The sequence below is a fragment of the Nothoprocta perdicaria genome, unplaced genomic scaffold, assembly GCF_003342845.1.
Source record: "Nothoprocta perdicaria isolate Ctin4 unplaced genomic scaffold, notPer1 scaffold_332, whole genome shotgun sequence".
NCBI classification, from domain to species: Eukaryota; Metazoa; Chordata; class Aves; order Tinamiformes; family Tinamidae; genus Nothoprocta; species Nothoprocta perdicaria.
Genome location: NW_020455569.1, coordinates 37,364 through 58,780, shown reverse-complemented (window position 1 = coordinate 58,780; position 21,417 = coordinate 37,364). Strand labels below are relative to the sequence as shown.

At 51.1% G+C, this 21,417-nt stretch overlaps 1 protein-coding gene across 1 annotated transcript; it reads right to left on the bottom strand.

Moving 5' to 3' along the window:
- Positions 1–1,512: 1,512 nt before the first annotated feature.
- Positions 1,513–21,244, bottom strand: EDC3 (enhancer of mRNA decapping 3). The gene is made up of 6 exons (XM_026043654.1): positions 20,327–21,244; positions 18,524–18,837; positions 12,220–12,555; positions 4,445–4,598; positions 2,853–3,070; positions 1,513–1,960 (listed from the first exon to the last, which is right to left on the bottom strand). The coding sequence occupies exons 1-6, from the start codon at positions 20,566–20,568 to the stop codon at positions 1,626–1,628; spliced, it is 1,599 nt and encodes a 532-aa protein (XP_025899439.1). The 5' UTR covers positions 20,569–21,244; the 3' UTR covers positions 1,513–1,625.
- Positions 21,245–21,417: the final 173 nt, after the last annotated feature.

The following is a 21,417-nucleotide window of genomic DNA, read 5'->3' as shown; positions in this document are numbered from 1 at the left end:
CAGGGAGCACCTGAGGAATAGGGGCTGGGGTCCTTGCAGCTGCCTCCGGACAGTGCCTGGCATTGGCAGGTGGCTCCCGCCAGCACCAGGGCCCTGGGGCAGCAGCCTAGGGCCCCGGGTCAGTAGTCRCAGCCTCAGCTGGGCAAGAAGCTCGCAGAGAGCGAGCAGGGCCCTTGCTCCGGCAGAGGTAGATTGGGCAAGTTGCACGTGGGTGGCCGGGCTGAAGCCGGGACCTCCTAGCCCTGCATCCCAGCTGCTCCCAGGGACACAGCAGTGGTACTAGAGAAGAGCAGGGGGGTGCAATTCCCCCCCATCAGGCTCAATTAATTACTCGCCTGTCTCGTTTCTAGGGCCAGGGAAGGTTCACCCCCTCCGCTACGCTCGGCCTCCGGCAGCAGCGGCCGCTGCTCATGGCGCTCCAGCTGGGGCTTCCACAGAAATCCGCGACCCTGAGAAAAGGCACCATTTGGAAGCCCCGAAATCCTCCCCAACCACCACAAGAGGGTTCCTGGGCCCTGCAGGTGCCCGCTTAGCGCCTGGGGCCAGCGGGGCCCCTGTCCCTGTGGATGCCCCAAACCCGCTCCYGCCCCACAGACAAGTGGGTGCCCACGGGCAGTGCAGACCCACGGGATCCTCGGCCTCCGGCAGGCCCCGAGGGATAGAAAACAGCAGTGTTCGTTCTTCCCTCTCGCTTATACCAGTCATCCAATGCTGAAAAATGAACGGCACTGGGGCCACTCGTCCCTGTCCCCGCCTGGCGTGGAGGTCTCACCGAGGGTGGGAAGAGGTTTCCCTGCAGGGCCCGAGCTGCCAGCGAGAGCAGGGAAAGCCGAGGGCCCGAGACCTTCGCCCAGCTGCTTCTCCCCGCACACGGCTGCCACCCACAGACCCCTTCCCGGGCTTCCCAAGCCCAGCCTGAGCAAGGCTGCRTGTCCTCGCGCTTACAGCAGCCGTCCAGCACTGCGCGGGGGAGCGGGACGGCACCACCGCCCCGCGGCCCCTGCTCCATCCTGCGCCGGGCCGGAAAGAAAGAAAGAAAATCCCAAGGCAGCCCCTGCAGACCAGGGGTGCATCTTCCAAACAAACCAGGAGAAGAGCCCAGGGCCGGGCGAGCCAGGCCGGGCAGGGGCAGCTCCACTCTGTGGCTCCAGCCAGGGCAGCCTGAGCACCTCCATGAACTTGGAACAGGGGAGAGGGAAGGGGACAGAGCAGAGGCTGTGGCCCGGCCAGGCCGCATGTCTCCAGCACCTCTGTCACGTGCCTCAGAGCCTCCCCCGCAGAGCCCTCTCCTCACACAACCTCCAGCCGGGGCTGGAGCCGCTTGTGCCAGGGACAGGTACCCTCCTCCTGCACCTTCCTCCATACACTGGCACAAGAGAACAAAAATAGCTTTGCAGGAACAGTCGCTTCCTCCTCCTCTTTTTTGTTTTTGTTTCATTTTATGATTTTTTTTTCTTTTTTTTTTTTTTTTTTTTTAATTGTTACCGTTATCTCTTTGAAGGAAACTCCCCAGAACTTCACATCCTTAAGGCGTCACCACTTTTAACTAGCTGGGGTCTCCAGGACAGCTTATTCGACAGAACCAACCGCTCCTCCTCTCCTCTCCCTTGGGAGCCAGGCGGCCTCTAGGTGGAGTGCAGGGGAATGACGAATTTGCAGCCGAAGGGCGAGTGGTAGTTGATTCCCACCTCCTGGAAGACCTTCTGGGGAATGCCAATGTCACAGAGGTACACACGCCCGGCCCGCTCGCCCAGCGGCAGGGGCAGGCCCAAGGCCAGCGACCACTTGGCATCGATGCCCTGCTCCACTTCGCTTACGGGAGGGTCTATGCTGAGGACGGGTGCCCGGTTCTGGTTCGCCCAGTCCACGGTTGCTTTGTACCAAGGCTGATCCCTCAGAAAGGCATTTTCATGACAATCCAGGCAGTTGATCACGAGATCAACAGGGGTATCGGGGAGATCTGGAAGAAGCACAGACAGGGTGAGCGTTCGGCACCAGACCAGTGCGGATCAGACCCTTCTCTCCTCACACGGGCAGAGGTTTTCCCACTCCAATTCCCACCTCTGGCACCCGCTGCGGCCACACGAGCAGCCTGGCCTTGCGCACGGCTCCTGCCAGCCTTCAGCAGGAAAAGACGACGCCGACATTCAACAGCTCTTCGACGTGCCGGGGAGCATCCGCAGAGGCAACAGGCTCGTTGAGCGGCCCGCAGACGGGCAGCCCTGTGGCCCAACAGGCTGCCCAAGCTGCCCGGCCGTGCCGAGCGGCAGCACTCGCTGCCCCATTAAAAAAATAACCCAAAGGGCCACTGTACCGTGTCCACACGGGCCATGGTGAAATCCGCGCTGCCAGGACCCCTCTCTTGTAAGGGACAAGGGGCACTGCCYGCACAGCGGGGCCCGCCTGTCCCCACAAACAAAACACTGCGCGGTGCCCTAATTCCCAGGTGGGCTTCTCCCGGGAAGGTTAAAGGAATTCTTTCTCGACACTAACGCCAGTGGCAAGGACAAACACCGGCAAGGCAAGGCCAGCCCTGCTACATTCAGCACGCACTAGGATATTCCCCAATACTGGAATTGTGACCACTGCCGAGAGCAGCACAGCGAGGAAGTTGCCTTGGTTTGAAATGTTCGTTTCCCTCGAGCCTTGATATGTTGGACCCAGAAGGCAGCTAGGAAACAGCTGGTCTCAGGCCCACACAGCAGAATTTATTCCTGCTGGAAACGCCCGAGCAGGAAGGAGCGGTCCCTGTTCCTGCTGCATTGCCACTAGATGGTGCCCGTGGCCTGACGGGCACTGGAGACCCCAGCGGCACAGGTCTCCGCAGCCCACGACACCCGCTCCTCGCTCACCTTTGACACTGGACACCTGCTGGCCCTCSGTCTTGCTGAAGAGGTTCAGCTCGTTGGTGATGGATTCCAGCATCTTCACAAAGTTCGGCAGGAAAAGGATGACGTGGACGTCGTGATTGGAGAGGTGGCGCCCGCAGCTGATGCCCTGAGCGCCCTTCACGTGGGGGCCGCAGAGCAGGGCTACCGTGGGCCGCTGGTGCACATTCTTGGGGTTCAGCCTGCAGGCCAGAAACACAGAAGGGGCTCGTTAATAAACTCAAGCCCCTCCGACCATGATCCTGTAAGAGAAATGGCAGTAAAACGCCTGCCGGCCGCGGCTTCGCAAAGCTCCCAACATCTCCAGGGAAAGGCACCGTGTCCCTCTGTACTAAACACAGGGCTGCTAAGGTGAGCCCTGCTCACAGGCTCTCTCAAGCATCTCTGCAGCTGCGATCATCTTGCAGAGCAGGGGTGCTCTTACGGCACGCGGCAAAGCCCAGCTCTGCGCAGCTTCACTTGTAGGAGGGTTTTCCCCAGCCCCTTCGCTGTGATTTTGGAAGGACGGGGCTGCAAAGTGCAGTGGCTTTACTGAAATTCTTAGAATTCCTCTCCCTAAGTGCTCCCAACTGCAAAACCAAAGTTGATTTATTTTGATTTAAACAACCTGCAAGCCATTAAGGATGGTTTTGCAGGCAGCAGGGCCAGTGCAGCCCGGCCCAACGTTGCTTCCCCCTTTCAGGMAGCGCGCAGGGCCAGGACTGCGGGGGAAACATTAGAGGTCAAGCACACAGAGACGGGCGAGCACTACCTGCCATTTAAAGGACAAGTCACCTGGAGCATCGAAGGACGTGGGGGGAACACGTGGCTGCTCGCGTTGAGCGTGCCAAGCGCACGCGGAAAGCAAAGGCTGTGCATTTACTCACGCAAACAGGAGTAAATGCACCGAGGCCTCTACAGAACTGTGCCCTTCATTCCCCATTTAAGTGGAAATGGCTAAGAGCTTACAGTTAATGATCTCTGGAGGGGCAGACAGCACATCTGCTTTTATTGCTGACTCCTGCTCTTATCAGCACCATCAAACTGCAGGAAAAAGACCAAGAAGAGGTCTAGGGCTGCTTTGTTTGGGGGTTATTATTTCATTACACAAGGACCAGCTCACAGAAACTCTCAAGTGATTTTTTATGTGCCTGGAGTTTCGTCTGTGCAAAGCTGTTTCCCAGCAAGCAGAGACACAGGCTCTGTTGTCTCTGACCCGGGAGACATTTCCGCTTCTGTGGCACAGAAGGGGAGCAGCAGCCCTGAATAAGTCCGTGTTCTAAGGCAGCCCCTTCAGCAACCCCTTCCAAAGGGCAGCTAAAGAAAAAAGAAGGCAAAAAAATGCAGTGAGAAGGTGGAAACCTCCTGCAAGGTTTTGTGCCGCGTCGGGAGCCTGCGCTCGTCCGCATCGTTGCTTGGAAAGGGGATGGCACAGGGAACGAAGCCCAGGGCGCACAGGCAGCTTGAGCTTCACCCCCATTGCTGCCTCCGCCTGCATTTACCCGCAGCCCGGGACGACGGGGCCAGCCCTGCACGGAGCTCGAGGGGGACAAGTCCCCGCGGAGGGGCAGCGTTACCTGTTGGGCCCCCCCAGGAGGCTCAGGGCCATCTGGCTGGCGCACACGCCCGTCATCTCCAGCCGCCGCTCCAGCGTCAGCCCGTGCTTCTCGGCCACCGACAGCAGCTTCTTGTGCAGCTCGTACGACACGCTGGGCACCACCAGCCCGGAGTCTGGGAACCCAAGAGAGGGCAGGGAGCAAGGCAGGAAAAAAGATAAATTATAAATATATTTATAAAATATATAAAAGATAAATTATAAATAAAATATATAAAATCTTTTTTTTTTCTTCCCCCCAAACACTACTAGTCTGCTAAGATTGTAAAGATATATAAAGACGTAAAACAGCCCCTGTAAATGGCCACAATGAAAGGTTTCAGCTGCCACCACAAAGGGCCCATTTAGCTGTGGAGATGGAGGCAGCAGCTGTGCTCCCAACAGGCCACATTCCCTCCAGGAGAGGCTGCACGGATCCGAACCGAGGCCCCGGAGGCACCCGCGCTGCTCGCCMCAGACAAGTGACACCCATGGGACACGGCAACAGCTGCTCCACTGAAGCCCTCCTCGTCCCCAGGCATTTGGGAAGAGCCTGGGAATCCCTATTTGGGAAGAGCTTTGCCTTGTTCAGGCAGGAGAGCATCCCCAGCCTCCCCAAAGCGGTATTTCGGACACTGTTATTGCTGCAAGCTCAGAAGGGCTCCTACCAAAGCCAGCTCAGCCAGGAACTAAGCTGTGGAAGAATTTTCCCCCGTTCCTCCTCGTGCCCTATCCAAGCTGCCCAGCTACACTGTGGGGGTGACGCTGCTGAAACGGCTGCAGGTTTCGGGAAGCTACAGATCCTGCGCAGAGCGGCTCCTACAGAGACCTGGTTTGGACCTGCACAAGCCTGACTGCCAAGCTCATTCCCAATGGTCTTCAGGGCAAACGTGCTGGAGCCCTCTCCTTGCAGCTCAGCGTAAGTCACACAAGCAGCTCTGCACCAGATATTCCCACCAGGAAGCTCAGGGACTTTCTGCTTGCTCTCAGGGAAAGGGACCAGCTGCTTCTCCAGGCGCCCCACAGCTCCAAGCTCCCCATTCCCCAAGTCACCCATCACCATTCTAAAAGTATATATAAAATAAAGCAGGTAGAAAGCCGCGGGTTCTCAGCCACTTCTTGCAGCCACTTTGTAAGGCAGGAAACGCCTCATCGCACAGATCAGCATAAAACAAATGAGACGGGGTTTGCTAAGGGCTGAGAGCAGCGTCCTCGTCAGCACCGCTCTCACTCCTGCTCGCTTCCATGGAGAAGCTGCACACCAGCAGGCAAAAGAAAAACAAGACTAAAAAGCTTTTCTTTAAGCATCCCTAGGAGTGGCCTATCCTTTAAACATTTCTTCCACAAATTCCAAGAATCAACGCACAGGACCGCTTGCCACAACAAAGYGGCAGCTTCTGCAGGGGGAGTCACAGCAACCAGGAAGGTCCGGGAACCAAGAGCACCTATTCATTCAAGGCGCCAGAACAAAGAAGCAGGAAAAAGTGTCCAAGGACAGAGCAGTAAGACATCCCTGGATAAGTTCTGCTGTAGAACTTATCCAGGAGCTTATCTCGTCGCTCGCCAGCTCAGGCTCTCTTGCAGAAAAGCCCAACGCGACTCGGGTGCAACCAGGGTGACGTTCAAAGGAGAAAAGCAGCGTGTTTTAACCGTGGGGAGGCAGCCGCGAGCCTCCGGCCGCTGCCCCAACGGGGGGTTTTGCGCAGCCTCCCAGGGCCGAGCAACCCCGCGGGGCAGGCGGGCCTCGAGGCCCTCCCACGTCCCCCTGAGCCAGGCTCCGAACCCGCCCGCTCGTCCCCTAGGGACACAGGGCAACTCGGCAGGTTCGCACATTCGCCCTTGCATGTTAACAGCTGATTAAGCTACCTCTGCTCATAACCTTTTATTACACGCAGCACACGTGCAAGCACGCGCGTTATCAAAGTCGGTTAGGACTCCCGATAGCAGCCACTGAACGTCCAGAGCCATAAGCCGCTAATAATCCTCAGCTCGTCACAGCAGTCACGCACCTGGCCGCGCTCGCGCCCCTCGCCGCCTCCCGAGTCACGCAAGCCCCAGCGCTGCCTCGCTCCTGGCACTGCTGCTCCAACAAGGCTCCTTTTCCAAGCGCGAGGAAGGGCGTGCAAGCGGCCACACGAGGTCAGGACGGCACCAGGCCGGCACGAGCCCCTAACATCAAACGTGGGCTTCCCAACAGCAAGCTTGGCTCAGTCTGCGCTGCAGGGCCGTGACTTAACACCCTAAACTCCGCACGAACTCCTCAAGCTCCTCCTTGCAGCAGCCAACCCATATTGTGACACGTACTTAGCGTGGCTACTAGTAACACGTTCTCTCTAGCCACCAAGACSGGGACCATCACCCTCAGATGGGGACACTGAAAAGCACCAGCTTCACCAGGTGAATCTGGCCCCGCCACAGGCCGCTCTCCATGCAAAGGGGGTCACGGAGAGGCGCGGGAAGCCCAAGAGGACCCTGCAGAGCAGCAGGCCGAGCCTGCGCTACACTTTGTCCTAATTGCTCCCCCTCGGGAACGGGCTCAGATGCCAAGCGCGCTTCCCCGCTCGGCACTCACGCAAGGTCCAACCAGTCGGGCTGCCTTATCAAAGCCAGGGAGTTAAATAAACCCTGGCAGAGCGCGGCCGCCGACGCCGCAAACAATACCAGAACTGAACTGCTGCCAGCTTCTATTCTGCCTGCGTTGGACAGGGCACCCCTATTGTTTGGTAATGAAGGCAGTAAAGTAAATTAGCTACGGTTCTTTTAATATTAAATAAATGCATTTTACAGCTGCCTGGAGAAAAAAAAAAAGGCAGATAGGAACTAAACAGCTCTGTGACACGCAGGGCACTGCTGCAATCTGATTAAGCGAGAGCATAGCGGGTCGGGGAGCACACCCTGCCCGGGCGCTGCAGCCGGCAGCACGTTCCCAGCTCGTGTCCGACTGCCCGGGCAAGGCGGGGAGGCAGCGGGAGGGCTGGGGTAACGCTCCAGAGTTCAGCATGAGAGGAAGAGAGGGGTTTCCACCCTAAAGCCCAGAACAACGTCRCTCCAGAAGTGTGGAGTCTCCCACGCTGTCGGCGGAGGAGGCTGGTGCCTTGCACGGCTCAGCCCATGCGCTTGCTCTCCGGCTGCTAAAAGAGGCCCATGGAAAAAGAGGAATGACCAYAGAGATACTAGTCCCTGCCCTTTAGCACTAAGTAACACCCAGGTGGTAGGTGCAACAGCTCGGGGTCCTTCCAAGAAGCGGTTCCATGGAGTGGGCACCATCTTCGCCTGCTGTAGGCAGCTGGGATGCTCCCAGTTTGCCCGCTGCCTTTTGCTGCCTGTGAAGCTGGAGCCACTTGCCTGTACACTCAGGGACGTATATAAATAAAACCTGCCCCATACGTTACTCCAAACATGAACCATTCTCTCCACCACCTGAAGAGCTAGGTTCTTATTGTAGCTGTTTTCACTTCAGATCAACTGTGCAGGAGCTCTGGCTTACGCAGCAGCACTGCTCTCTCCCAGTGCTGCGCACGATCCACACGCCAGCAGAGAAGAGYGGGAAGAACGAAAACGTTGCCCCATGACCGCTTTGTTCTCTCCTGCTGTTAGACAGGGGGAGCTTCGTTCACACTCCAAACCTTCAGAATCACTTCACACATTCAATACACGGAGTCACTGCAAGGCAGTCACCTGGGCAGAAACCACAGAGAGCAGAAACGCCAGTCGAGGACACAGCACAAGAAAGAAGGGTACTAAAATTAGAGAAAAGGATACCCTGCACCATCTACCCAGAACAGGCAAGTCCTGCTTTCTCTTGGCAAACAGATGTGCTCACAAGTCAGACCATCTTGAACACCTATAGTGCCTCCCAGCCCGAAACCCCACCCGTTTTCCAGAAGAGCCAGGGATGCAAGCAGCGTGTGCTCTTCAACAGCACCAGCTAGAAGGGAMGCCACTCAGGGAGCCAGGCTGCTCGGGCACACACCAGCCTCCTGCAGCCCCCTTGTGCCACGCAGGGCAGCCCAACAGGCGAGATTTCTCCCTCGGCTAGATGGCCTCAGTCCCCCACACAAGAGATTTTCTTCCAGATCCATCAGCATGAACCAGAACACGCGACGTGTGCTGTGTGCTAACAGCTCAAGGGGACAGAAGAGAAGGAACAGCAGGTTACGGAGCTTGTAGGAGCTGCTGCCGCCGAGCTGAGGCACTGCAGCCTGCTGCAAACCTCCCCAGGCTCTAACATACCTGCAAAACATTCACTCCGGGACTGAGGCGAAAGGACCTGGCGCAAAACACCGTTATTTAAGCGCAAGTAGTTTCAATGTCGATAGTCAAGGGAAGGCAGGGAGACAGATCTAGGCCACGACAAATGGCTTTGGAAATGGGAAAAGCCAGTTTGCACCTCTAAAAAGGACAAACCAGCAGCTACCTAGGGGGAGAGATGTTTGTTGCACACTTGCAGGTTCCTCTTCAAGTATCCTGTAACGGGCAACAGAGATGAATCAACAACAGGCAACTATTAAGACTATGTATTTCGGAGTAATTCCCACAGGGATCCCCAAGCATGAAGCCAAGTCAGCCACGACCAAAAACCACTGTTTGGGAAACTCCGTTGCCTCCGTGTTTTCCGTCTTGTCTGGCAGAGATGCTCAGCCCCTCCACCCTTTCTCTGCTAGAATTCTTTCCCTCCAGCTGCAGGCCACGTCTCAGGCAGTCTGCACCACTTTGCCTCTCTCACACTCACTCCCCCTCACCTTCATCCCAGAAGAACCTCTCCAGCCAAGCTGGCTGAACTGCTCTGGGGTAAATCCCAAAACATCCTGCAGAGGGGAACAGCTTTCAACGCACGAGCCAAGTCCAAGTGGCGCCAAACTCGGAATCCTTTAGACTGCTTTTGTTAGACTTTTTTCCCCCATTCTTAGGAGTCCTGCGGGAAGAACAGCACCTTTTTCCTACACGGAAAGCAGGCAGCAGCAAGAAAAGCCAACCTCTGGCGCTGTGTTCAGTCTGGCTTGACCTCTTCTGGTCTCACAGGCATTTAGAGGACACGCCAAGGYCTAAAGCAAGAAAGGGAAACGCACCACGTGTTTGCTGCACCCGAGGCGGCACCGACTGGAAAAGGACCAAGCAGCCCAGAACATCTCAGGGATTATTAAGTGCACAAAATATTGCAAAAACAAACAGTAGCCAAGGAGAGCTGCATGTAGCCTCCTTTCCAAAACATTGCTTTCTGGGAATAATGAGACAAACTGCAAATCTTTGGAGAGGATAATGAGGTTCACCTCTAAGAGCACGAAAACATGACTGCAAAAGGACTCAAATATGAATACAGGATGCTTACCAGCCTCAAGTACTGAACTTGAACCAAAGGCTTCAAAGACCTATTCACACACTGCTCCACGCCTTGTAAAACACACGCCAGTAAACACAGTCAATGGTCTGGCCCCATAAAATTCCTTTAGTGCGGGAGGATGCTTTGCCAAGAGCTCTTTATCAAGCCTTGCATACATTCTACATAAAATCAACTTACTTCAGCAAGCAATAAAAAATACAACCAGAAGCCCTGCAAGATTACTATTCCAGAGAACTGACATCATCAGTTTGATGGCTTTAACCAGAATTGGGCAAACAGTGGTATTTCCTACCTCAACAGGACACAGCATTTAAATAAATATATATACACACACACATATATCTCCAGAGGATTCATACAGATCTTTTCCTCTCCCCCAAGGACAAGAGACAGATACCAGTTCATGTCAATCACCAGCATCATCCTGTTCGTGTTCTCGTTAGAGCAGACGGAACAATTAGCATTAGTCAGAGCTCTTAAGACASTTATAAAGCCAGACCTGGGGAGAATTGTGAAGTGCCTGTTTCTTCAGAACTAGAAAGTGCTTTTTCTATATAGAAGAAAGGAGGCCCGATACAACTCCCTAGAGAGAATTCCAAAATAGAAAGCAAAAAAACCTATCGGAGACACCCAAAATAGAGGTGTTCAGTCAGTCATCGCAGGCCTAGAGCACTGCACACACATCCCTCCTGCCCAGGGCCAAAAGAGCTACACTGAACACCAGAAACGGCTGTCAAATTCCCACAGTTTACAATAGTTTTTGCTGGATACTCACTAACATTTCCAAAGCAAAGCTACACTTCCTGGAGGGACCCAAAGGAGGTCCCCCTCGGCAGGGAACGCATCCAGATACGCACAGCAGCGGGACGTTATCATTCCCAGGACAATGAGCTGCCAACACCCTGCCTCTTGCGGGGCCCAACGGCTGCAAACGAATCCAGAATTCCATATGGTAGAATAACCACCCAGTAGGAACCAGCGAGGCTACGGAGACCTTGCAGCTCCGGAGACAGAGCATCCACAAGCTTAAGAGAGAGCCACTTCACAAGGAGGCAGGATTTTCCAGGACAATCGCACTTTGCAAACACAGTTTCACCTTCAGCCACAGGCTGAGGTTTGCCTGTTATTGCATGGCAGAGTTTTCCTCCCCCAACCTGCACTTCCCAGCCTACGGTATAAGCCATGCTTCTCCAATTGCCACCTTTTGGTAGGTTAGCTCTTGTTTCAGAGACTAGACACCCGCAGATGCTCCATCTCCCCTCAAATAAGTGCACTGGAAGATGAACTGACAAGTAGCAAATTAAAAGGAAAAAAAAAAAAAATCTCACTCCATGTTCACTCCTTCTTCTGCTTTCCCAGATGACAACTGGGAACAAAGACCTGAGCTCTACAGGTGCTGATGTGACCCAGGATGATTTTAGCTAATTCAAGAGCAGACCTGATTAATAGGAATATGGACAGTAAAAACATAAGATTAAACTAAGCACTCTATAGTGGAACCATTACAAAATTGCTTTTTTTTTTTTATTTTTTAAATTGAAAGGCAGCAAATCGCTACAAATGAATAAGCTGCCTTTGATGGAACGTTTCACACCCTGGACAGAGTTTCTGAGGAGGGAAAGAATGACCCAACAAGGACTCGATCACATCTTCGGTGAGCGGCCARGGCACAGGGTATCAGTCATTTTGGTACCTCTGCATCTTTTCTGCAAAAGATCCAAAATTTGACTCCACTCTCGCATGGGCAATGACTATTTCTGGAATGCAGGTTTCCTAATGTAAAGGAGGCGCAGATGCAACTTGCTCACCAACGACACCCTTAAAGCACAAGTTTATACCTTGTTCGTTCTGCTCTTGGGGCTCCTGCATCCAAGCAGCAACACAGGAGAACAAACTGGAAAGAGGGGTGGAAAGAAACGGAGGGAGGCTTACGTGGATGTTTAGAATCACCTTTTGGAAGAGTTACGGGGGTTGTTTTACGCTAATGATGTTAAAATTCTTTAAAAGCGCAATCACCGAGGCAGAATCAGACATCRGAAGCTCATGAATCTCCTGCCTCTTACCAAGAGAGCACCAACTACAACACGGCCTGCTAGGCTGGGCCAGGACCCTGTGGGGCCACACAGACTCCTCATGCTACTGCAATCAAAGCAAGGAATCGACTGGCTCCTGTTCAGCTTCTGTTCTTTTAATCCAAACTATAGTTTTGTTTCCTACTGCGAGAAAAACGTACCTTTGATCTCCAAAGGACTGCACAAAATACGCAGGGCCAACTGCACGCAACCGAACGCCTCTGCTGACACCCCACGAGGCCGAGACACAGCCCCCCCCTGCCCTCCTTTGGGGCAAACCACCCAGCACGCGTGCCCAGAAAAGCTGCAGACACGGCCCCCCGCGTCAGGAAGGGCCGTGCATACCCGTGCAGAACTCCTTGTGCGCGTTGTGGGGTACGACTATCCTCCGGTAGTCGATGGGCTCCGATTCCAGGATGTTCTCATCGTGCCGATAGCGAGCCGGCTTTTCGCTCGGGGTGCCTCGGGAACGGGTGCCGCTCCTCCGCTCATAAGTTTCAATCTCCTCAAACACAGCTGCCTTGTCAAAAAGGGCCAGGTTCCCCTCAAAATCAAAATCCGTGTCGGGGATTTCATCGATGTCGTCCCCAAAGCACTCGTCGTCTTTGCTCTTCATCTGCCCGTTTTTCAGGCCGCTTTTCTTCGGAGTCACTTGGTTTGGATGACGGCTACTGGACGACCCTGTGGAAARGAAGACATATTAAAAATGGGTCAGAAACGGAAAAGGACACATTAGCTCATATACTTTCTTTGCAAAGTTTTGCAAGAGAGAAGAGCTCATTCCTGAACTCTTACTCATAGGATACTTGCTTCCCAAAAATACTGCAGACCTCATCCTTGGTGCTATTCATCCTAAGATAAGTTAACACAAAGACAGAAGAGAAAGCATCAGGAGACACACAGACTTTCAGGGACTTTCCATTAGCAAGGTTAAAAAAACAAGCTTGACCACGGCAGCAAAATAAATATTTTTCCTTGCCATATTTTATTTAAGATAGTGTTACATTAGTGATAAGACACTAAGACAGCATTGGCCTAGGAGAGTATTTCTCTTGTACTTAGCTCATGTTCATGCAGGCGTAAGTGCCAAGACCTTCTTAGGAATTTCCCTAAATTTCAGAGACTAAAATAGCAGTTTTCCTCCGTAACASGCTGGCCACCTCTTAATGATCTCCAGGAGAAAACTGAAAACACCTCTAATATAAAGTACTTCCTTTTGGATCAATACGAGCACCTATTTTACAACAATATGAAATCCTTATTATTTTTATTGCATTAACCTACTTAGTATCTTCCACATTTAAGAACAGGAGGCTTCACYCCACTCAATAACCGCAAAAGCCTCTTTTTTCTGAAGCAAGTTTTACTGCAGTTTTCACATTCCCAGCTCGTTTCTGGAGTCTAAGGGGAGCGATACAGAACCATAAGCAGTTGAGAGGTTACCAAAGACTCTTGTTTGCTTGATTATTACTCCCATTGATCTATACAAACTCAAGTCCACGCAGCATTAATCTGCGCACTATATCCCGCTTGTGCATTTGGCAGCGTTCAAAATGCTGCTTAAAAGAGAGAATAACCATTATATTCCACAAGATCCAACTCATCTTGGACCGGCAACACACAAGCTTGTCCAGCACCTTCCAAACTTGCAAAGAACCTAACAAAAGCAGTCAGAGCAAGAGGCAGATGCTCCTGCTAAATAAGTTAGTCCCACGAAAAACAGAAGAACTGAAGCTATGCTCTATCAGCTCTTAAGCCTGCAACGCTCCTACCACCTGCTGCATCCTTTTGAGATGAATCCTGCCAAAAAATGAACCCTCCCCAAAAAACAACAGTAAAAGGAGAGCACTATTTTTTTTAATGCAGACTTCAGATAATAAGTGCCTGCAAGGCACACATGGCAAGAAAGTGGTAGAGCACATCCTTCACAGGGCATTTAAAAACACATGGACACAGATCCAATGCCCTTGGAATTCATCTGACTTGCGTTTTAGGGACAAAAATCTGAGGTTGGGACCTAGAAGCGAATCGGTCTGGTAAACACTTACACCCTAAAATGCCACTCAATGGGGTTATGTATTTGGCTCCAGGCTCAATTAGAAAAGCACTTTTTTATTCTTCCTTATGTCTCCCGATTTTAAGACAGTTTGCAAGCTGTTTTTTCCTAGAGAACTGTTACCGAAAGCTCTTGGAGCGGGGAGCACCTTGCTAYGGCACCAGCAACTGCCCCCCCAGTCAGGGAATCACATCCAGGGCTGTTGGGGACAGCAGCACAAGTGGGTGTCACCAGCGCCCCATCACACCAAAGCAATGCCCAAAGGCCTCTAAAAATTGAGATGGACAAGCCAGAGGCTGCGCTGGACGCACGGGCAAAAGGCACTTGGTTTCGTGGGAATACGGAGAGCCGCTGGAGCCAGGACTGCCCGCGTTATCCGACAGAAGCGTCACGCACGGCCAGCTTCTTCCGCAAACAGCTCCGCTTTAATCCAACGCCGGGGCGGCGGGAAGCACCACCTCCACGCGCYGGATCCGGGCTGATGGGAATGGAGCGCAGACGCTGACGGAATAAAAAGCTGCCTCGGAAAAGCAGGGAGAACAATAGCTGGAAAGCTCCGCGGCTCCCCTGCGGCCGCTGGGAATGGGAGCCAAGAGCGCGTCCCGTGGAAACAGGACCCACCGGCATTGTGGCGGGCAGCACTTTAATCCACACCGGGGGCTGCCAGCTCTAAATACTGCTGACCCTCACAGCCAGCTCTCTTCACAGCCTGTGACAACCGGGGAACGGAATTTGCACGGAACAGGGCAGAGGCCTCACATGAGGCACAGTTATTTGGCACCTCTCTTCAACAGCACCATCCAGAGAGGCAAGAGGGGCAGCAGCTCGGAGCAAGGGGAGGCCTGTGGAGAGGTCAGGCTGACAGGGAGAGCAGACGCTGCCCTGCAGGGCACTAGCGCGACACAATTCCCATTTCGCCATTCCCACAATCTCAGGCCATTTCCCAAAAGCTGCTACTCCAACTCGCATGGACTTTCACTGCCTCCTCCACACGCCTATCCCGCCAGGAACGCGGCTCCTTTCCACACACCGTGCGTGGCCCAGCATCGAGCCGGCAGCCTTGCTGCACAGAACCGCGCTTCCCGCAAAGCTGAAACGATCCTTCCCGGGATCCGCGTTATTTTTAAGCCAACCATTCCATATACAGCAAACACGAGGTGCCCGGCGAGATCCCGGGGGATCGAGCTCTTCCCGCCAGYGTGGCGCAGAGGCCCTGCTTGTGTAACCCGCACTGCTCGTTGCTCTATTGATTTCTGTCACACAATCGCTCCGACGGGGGAACTTTGTCCCGGGCTTAGCACGCTAAGCGGGAGCGGAAGGTCAGCTCCCGGCTGCGCTCTTCCCAGGCACTGTGTAACTCAGGTTCAAGACGACACCGCGGCCCATTCTTGCCCTGGACTCCTGTATTCACCGTCTCCTCGGAGCCAGGACCTCCTCTGTCCCAATGCCCGGAAGATTCAAACGTCATTTGAACCTGCTCTCACAATATGTAGATTTTAGAGGGGAAGAGTTCAATTTTTTGCCTCATTTACCCTAAGAGGAATTTGGGCTAAGAATAGCGCACATCTAGCACTCAGCCTTGCCTGAATGGTTTTAAACAAAATCCGTAAAAACTGACCTGCTGTTGGGCTTATGTAAAAACGATGCATCTTCCCTGTGGGTTGAGATGGTGTGAAGCACTTACTGCTCAGTCCAGAACTACCAGGAGCTGAAAAAATGGCATTGAGCGAGCTAGACCTTCCAACACTTTAAATCTAGCAAGAATTAAGCAAGGCTGGGCTTATTTTAGACATTTGGGAAGATGAACCTGTAAGGCTGGAAACAAGTTTTTAGAAAACACATTTAAAACCCAGTGCTCAAACAGCTAGCTGTAATTGAGTCATGTCACCAAAAATTAAAGAAAAAAACAGCTCTCACCCTATAGCAAGGGCTGCACAGTGCRTAAACCCAAAGATGCAAAACACTGAGAGGCTCGAAGAGGTTTGGGTCCCTGAGAAGCATGGGCTTTCTGCTCACATTTTCTGGACGTGACACCACCGACAATGATCAAACAAACTAAAAAATTTGAACGAGCATCTTGAGAAAATAGCCTTTAAAAACAAGTTCTGGTAAATTACCCTATTAGTACACATCAAAAAAAAAAAAAAATCCATAACCTTCCAAGAAGGTCGCTGTAAGGGTGGGGAAGGTTCTAGAGGTCCAGGAACTTCTCCCCATAAATACAGCCTTTGATCTCCCTGTTTCATTGGCCTTGCACACCTTGCTTCCTCACATCCCCTTTTCTTTCATTCAAAAGAAGGAGAAAATAAGCCATGGAAAYAGGCTGGGTAGAATCTGATGCTTCAATGACTGCACAGTAAAAAACTGGAAAGCAGCAGAATCTGGAGTCTTTGAGGAAGGAAATAACTGTAAAACTCTGCTGAATTCTGGCACAGYACAAGAGCTGGTGGAAGATTTTATGCACAGAAAGAGAATAACGGATGCCTGACTTGGGCATTACACTGATTACACCTCTGCATCACCCCCATTAGCGTGCACTAATTTGTATTTTTAACAACAATGCACAACAAACACCACCTGCAATTACTTGCAATATTGTAAAAGCTTACAGTTACATAAGCTTTAAAGGGGAAGGCTTTAGATTTTGCATTTTGATTCTAACTTCCTTTTAGAGGAAAAACGGACTCCAGTAACTACATGATTTTCAATCAGAAAAGACCTTAGGTCTGAGAGCAATAACTGGCCTTACACAGTCCTACATCTGGCAACACTTGATACCAGTGAAGAAGGAAACCTTACACAGGAATGCAACATTCTCCGCTTCACTATTTAAAATAATTTGGAAAATTAAGAATGTTGGTGTTTTGATTTGTTAAAGCAAGGTAAAGAACCGCTTGCTTTTGTGCAAATAGGCACCAATCTCCACAGAAACACGGCAAGAGAGAAAACACTAACATGTTGGCTCTCCAGGGGACTGAGCTAGGGATAGGCCAAAGGAAGACTTAGACCTCAGCAGTGTCTGGTACCATTTTAATGCACTCCCATTCATGATCCGCTACAGGATTTGTCACTACAGTCATCCATAGTCACCAGTGCCTTCGGCTCTGCCCTATCCAGGGCAACACCCCGTATTCTTAAAAGCTCTCAAACATCACCTGCATCTCTCCCAAAACATCCCACAGAGCYGCCTCTTTACGATCTCCACCCCTTCCTTCATCGCTTTTGTTGCTCCCCTCCACCCTACACTCACACTCGTCTTCTCCCCTATCATCTCCCAAATTTCCRTCACCTTCCTGGTGCTCTCATCCCAGCCTGAGCTGATGTCAGTGGTGTCAAATGAGGGAACAAGATCAGACCAGGATGTCACGGCAGGGAAAGGGAAGGGTCTTTTTCTTATKCCTATTGTCCTACATGAATCAAAAAGAGCTAACAAAACCTGATTTTTTTTTTTTTTAAAGGGATTTCTCAGCAGTACTAGTAACAGGAAAAAGCATTTGGAGATTGCAACCAAAGCCAGTTTGGAAGTAAAGCCCTATACGTAGCCTCACCTGCAGAYCCTGCAAGTTGCTGTGAGCAGGTGRACCCCGGCCACAGAAACTYTGCAAGGCACCTAAATGTCACCAGCCTTTATGAGCAAACAGCAACATCACAGCAATCTGCTACAACCTGCTCCGCTTGTTGCCCACACTAATTTCAGGACTACATTCTGTAAAATGCTCGCGAAACACCAGGCCCCCCGCTTCCAACACCCTTGAGAAGCCAAGGAAACTGCTAAAAATCAAGTGCGTGATTTAAGTGCTAAAAACGAATCTGTCCTTCACCAGATTTGGCTGTTTTCAGCTATTTCTCCACAGAGGAGCAGGCACAGATAACACAAGTTAAATGTTTTCACCTTCTGGTTATTTACTCAAATAAAGACTAACCTCTCCACGAYTAGATTTTCCAGGCTTTGCCTGGCTGGCAAATGTATTCCACTTTGCAACAAAAGGAAGGAAAAGCAGAGGGAATCTGCCTCCAAAAATTCTAGCTTAAAGATCTACCCAAAGAAGAAATAAGGAGAGAATTTATGGTCTGCATCAGTGTGATGGCATCAGAGAAACCCTGAATGCCTTTGGATAACGAATATGCAAGTCTAGAGAAACAATGTATTTTACAATAAACTTAAAGAAAGAGACAATGTGGTCACACAATCCACTTCCCATGAGCTTAGCCAGAAAGAACATTTCACACCTRTAAGCTATTCTGTGCAAGTACCTACACTTCTTTATAAGTTTAGTCCCACAAACATTGAAACCGTATGAATATTCATACAGAATTACAGAGAAAACTGCACCATCATCAAATCATAAAACATCACAAGGTAAGTGCAAGGCAGCTGCAAGACCCACGCTTACACATCTCTTAAGAGGAGCTTGTGATGTCTTCATCATCACCATTYAACTTCTCTTCACCAGACCTTTAGAGGGCAACGAAAGTACAAAAGCAAACAAGAAGAGAATTATTTGGATTTTTTTTTTTTCCTGAAAAAGAGTGGATGTTGCAGTGGTAATTCAGGCAAGGACAGAAAAATTGCAAGAGGGCACAAATACTCACAGGAATTGTGCCTACGACGGAAGCCTTTGGACTGAGGCAATGCTTCTACATGTCGATCCATGTAGCTCTTGGAGCACTGCTGCTGTGGAGAGATGATAACATCCTGATTCTTCATGTCTGTTCTCCTTGGAATATTCTGCGGGGCACTGCTGGARATGGGCTTCTTTAGGACTTTTCCAGTGCCATTCTGGCTGGGACCCACTTGGCATCCAACTCCAGGGATGCCCAGGTCCGTCTGCTGTAGATCCCCACATTGTCTGCTGTCCCCTGGCCCTGGGATCTCCAGGATTTTTAGCTCAGTAATGTCACCTGCCCTAAAAACAGGAAAAGAGAACCAGATATTCTGGAATTTAACATCCAGGTTACTTTTATTTAAAAAAAAAATAAAAATCATCCCTGAGAGGAAAACATGCAATATTCTATAATATATTTTCTGATGCCTGTATCAACAAAACAAAGGGGAAAAAGTGGATTTTAAAACAAAAAACAAACAAACAAAACAGGATACAACATACAGACATCAAAATATTCAGTTGAAATTATCTGAATCTTCAGAATAAGAACCCAAATATTTCTATACTGGGTCTGGATTTTGCTCAGCATATYGTTCCTAGCACGAGTCTTTTCAAGACTCTGCCTTAATATAGCTGTTTCTTTCTAGGTAACATTAATAATCTCAGCCTTGAGGCTATTCCTTCTTGTAACCCATTTCTTCAAAAAGACGTTCTTTAATTGACGCAGTTCACGCTCATTCAAGGACGGCACTTCCAATTTTCTCAGAAAAGGAAACTAAAGCAGTCCTGGTTATGAGACAAAGCGAAGCCAAGTCCTCTTCTTCCATGGATTAGGAGGAATACGTTGGAAGGTATGGCCTTCTCTTTTAGRCTTCATAGACACTTGTGTAAGTGGAATAGAAAACGAGCAGTGGCGTAAAAAGCAGCAAAGACTTGCCACGCATTTCCTGGAAGAATGTCCTTCTTCCTCCCCCACGCTCTCTTCAAATCCCAGTTTGAGAAAAAAGTGATAACCTGAAAGCTGTATCCAATTTATTTAAAAATGCAGAAGAGTTAAGTCCCTGAGTCACTGTAACACGCAAGTTGCTCAGGTAACAAGAAAAAAACCTGTGACTAATCTCTCTTATCTATTCCCTCGAGCACAACGGTAGCGGGAGCTGGTGGGAGGAAACTGGGAGAGCCACAGAGCTGCTACACAGAATTCAGCTCCTTAGCTCCAAACTTTTCAACAGTCTCTGCCTTCTCTRCTAGCACCATCCCTACACAATGGGATTAACCAACCAAAGGAAACAGTTTTTAGTGGACTGAAAACTGCCTACATGGCGAAGAGAGTGTGCTAAAGACAGGGATATGCATTAAAGATTGCATTTAATTAAACTTAATTGCGTTCAGGCCAAAACCATTAATTGATCAACCACTCTGCCTTCTTTTCCACCACAGCTGGAAAACATACACCGGGGAAAAACCTTGAAGGGAATACGCCAACCCCTCAAGCACCTGAAAGCCAAACAGCGAGCACGTACACACAGGTGATACGTACACAAATACACATATGGCTTCAGCCACAAATATCCTCCAGCCATGAGCCACACCAGTTCTAACTGAGCTCTGTGCTCACAAGGAGAGCAGAAGCACTTTTCATCCAGGGATGCTTAGCAGCAGCAAAAATAATTAAGGCAAAGAGCCCAGTTTTAGGGGAAGAGCGGGAAAAAAATTAATAAAACGGAGAGAAACAGACTTTGTGTGAAAAACACAGGAAAAAAAMAGAAATAGAAAGAGAGAGGCTGACCTGAAGGTGACTTCTGGCACGAGGCACTTCACACCATTATGGAAGGGCCGCGTCAGGGAAATGGTCTGGCTGACCTGGTCCACGGCGGACACGCGTCCTTGGTAGACTCCCAAGCTTTCTCCGCAGTTAATGGACACGATGCTTCCCAGCCAGTCTGTAGCCATGGCTGGGGCCCCCGATCGCTGCAAAGAGACACGGGCCGGGAGGCAAAACACGCAGGTGCTCACACACTGGGTCAACATCCAGGGGAGTGCTAACCCTCAGCTCCCGCTTCAGCTTCAACTCCATCGGGTTTGCTTTGGCAACACGAGGAAATAACATCTCTAGATCACAGCAAAGGCGTAAATCCCTGGACGGTGCATTGCCTATACGTTTGTTTGCAACACCKATGGGGCTATAGCAACACAAACCACAGTTCACGCTTGCACCAGCCAGRCCAAACTCCTACAACGCTACATTTCTCCAAAAAAGGGCAAAATAATTTTCTATTTGATTTCAAAACCAAGCATTCCCAACAGCACTGTTATTTGCTTAAATAGCAGGGGGAGTATTTGGCTCTTTCTCCATAAACATTCCCGGCAGCTACTTTGTCTTCCCTCCCATTCCAAAGCCTTGACCTACAGATGCTCGGGAAAACGAACGCCCCGAGGAGAGCCCACAGCCAGATCTCCAGGCCCGGGGCTGACAGTACCAGCGTCCCAACCAAATAACTGAAAATGAGTTACGCTGCTTTCCAGCGATCCCGTTTAGACATACATTTCACACAGTTTTACACGTTTTACATAGTTTATAACTATGTAAGAGGAAACAAAGGCACACACTAAATAACTAAGGAAYAACTAAGCGGGATGCTTAGCTCTTGTGCTCAGGTGCCCGGTCCCCGGCAGTTTTATACGTGGCTGGAACCGCATTTCAGACGTCCTGGGGCCGCCAAGTCACCCCGAGAGGCGGGGTTGCGGCCCCGGGCCGGGGCTCCCGGTACCGGGCTGCTCCAGGAGCCGCCCCCCGCCGCGGCACAGGCCGCCTCGCCACTTGTGTCGCCCCTTCGCTGCCCCCATCCTCAACCTCACGACGTGCTGCGGAGCCGCAGC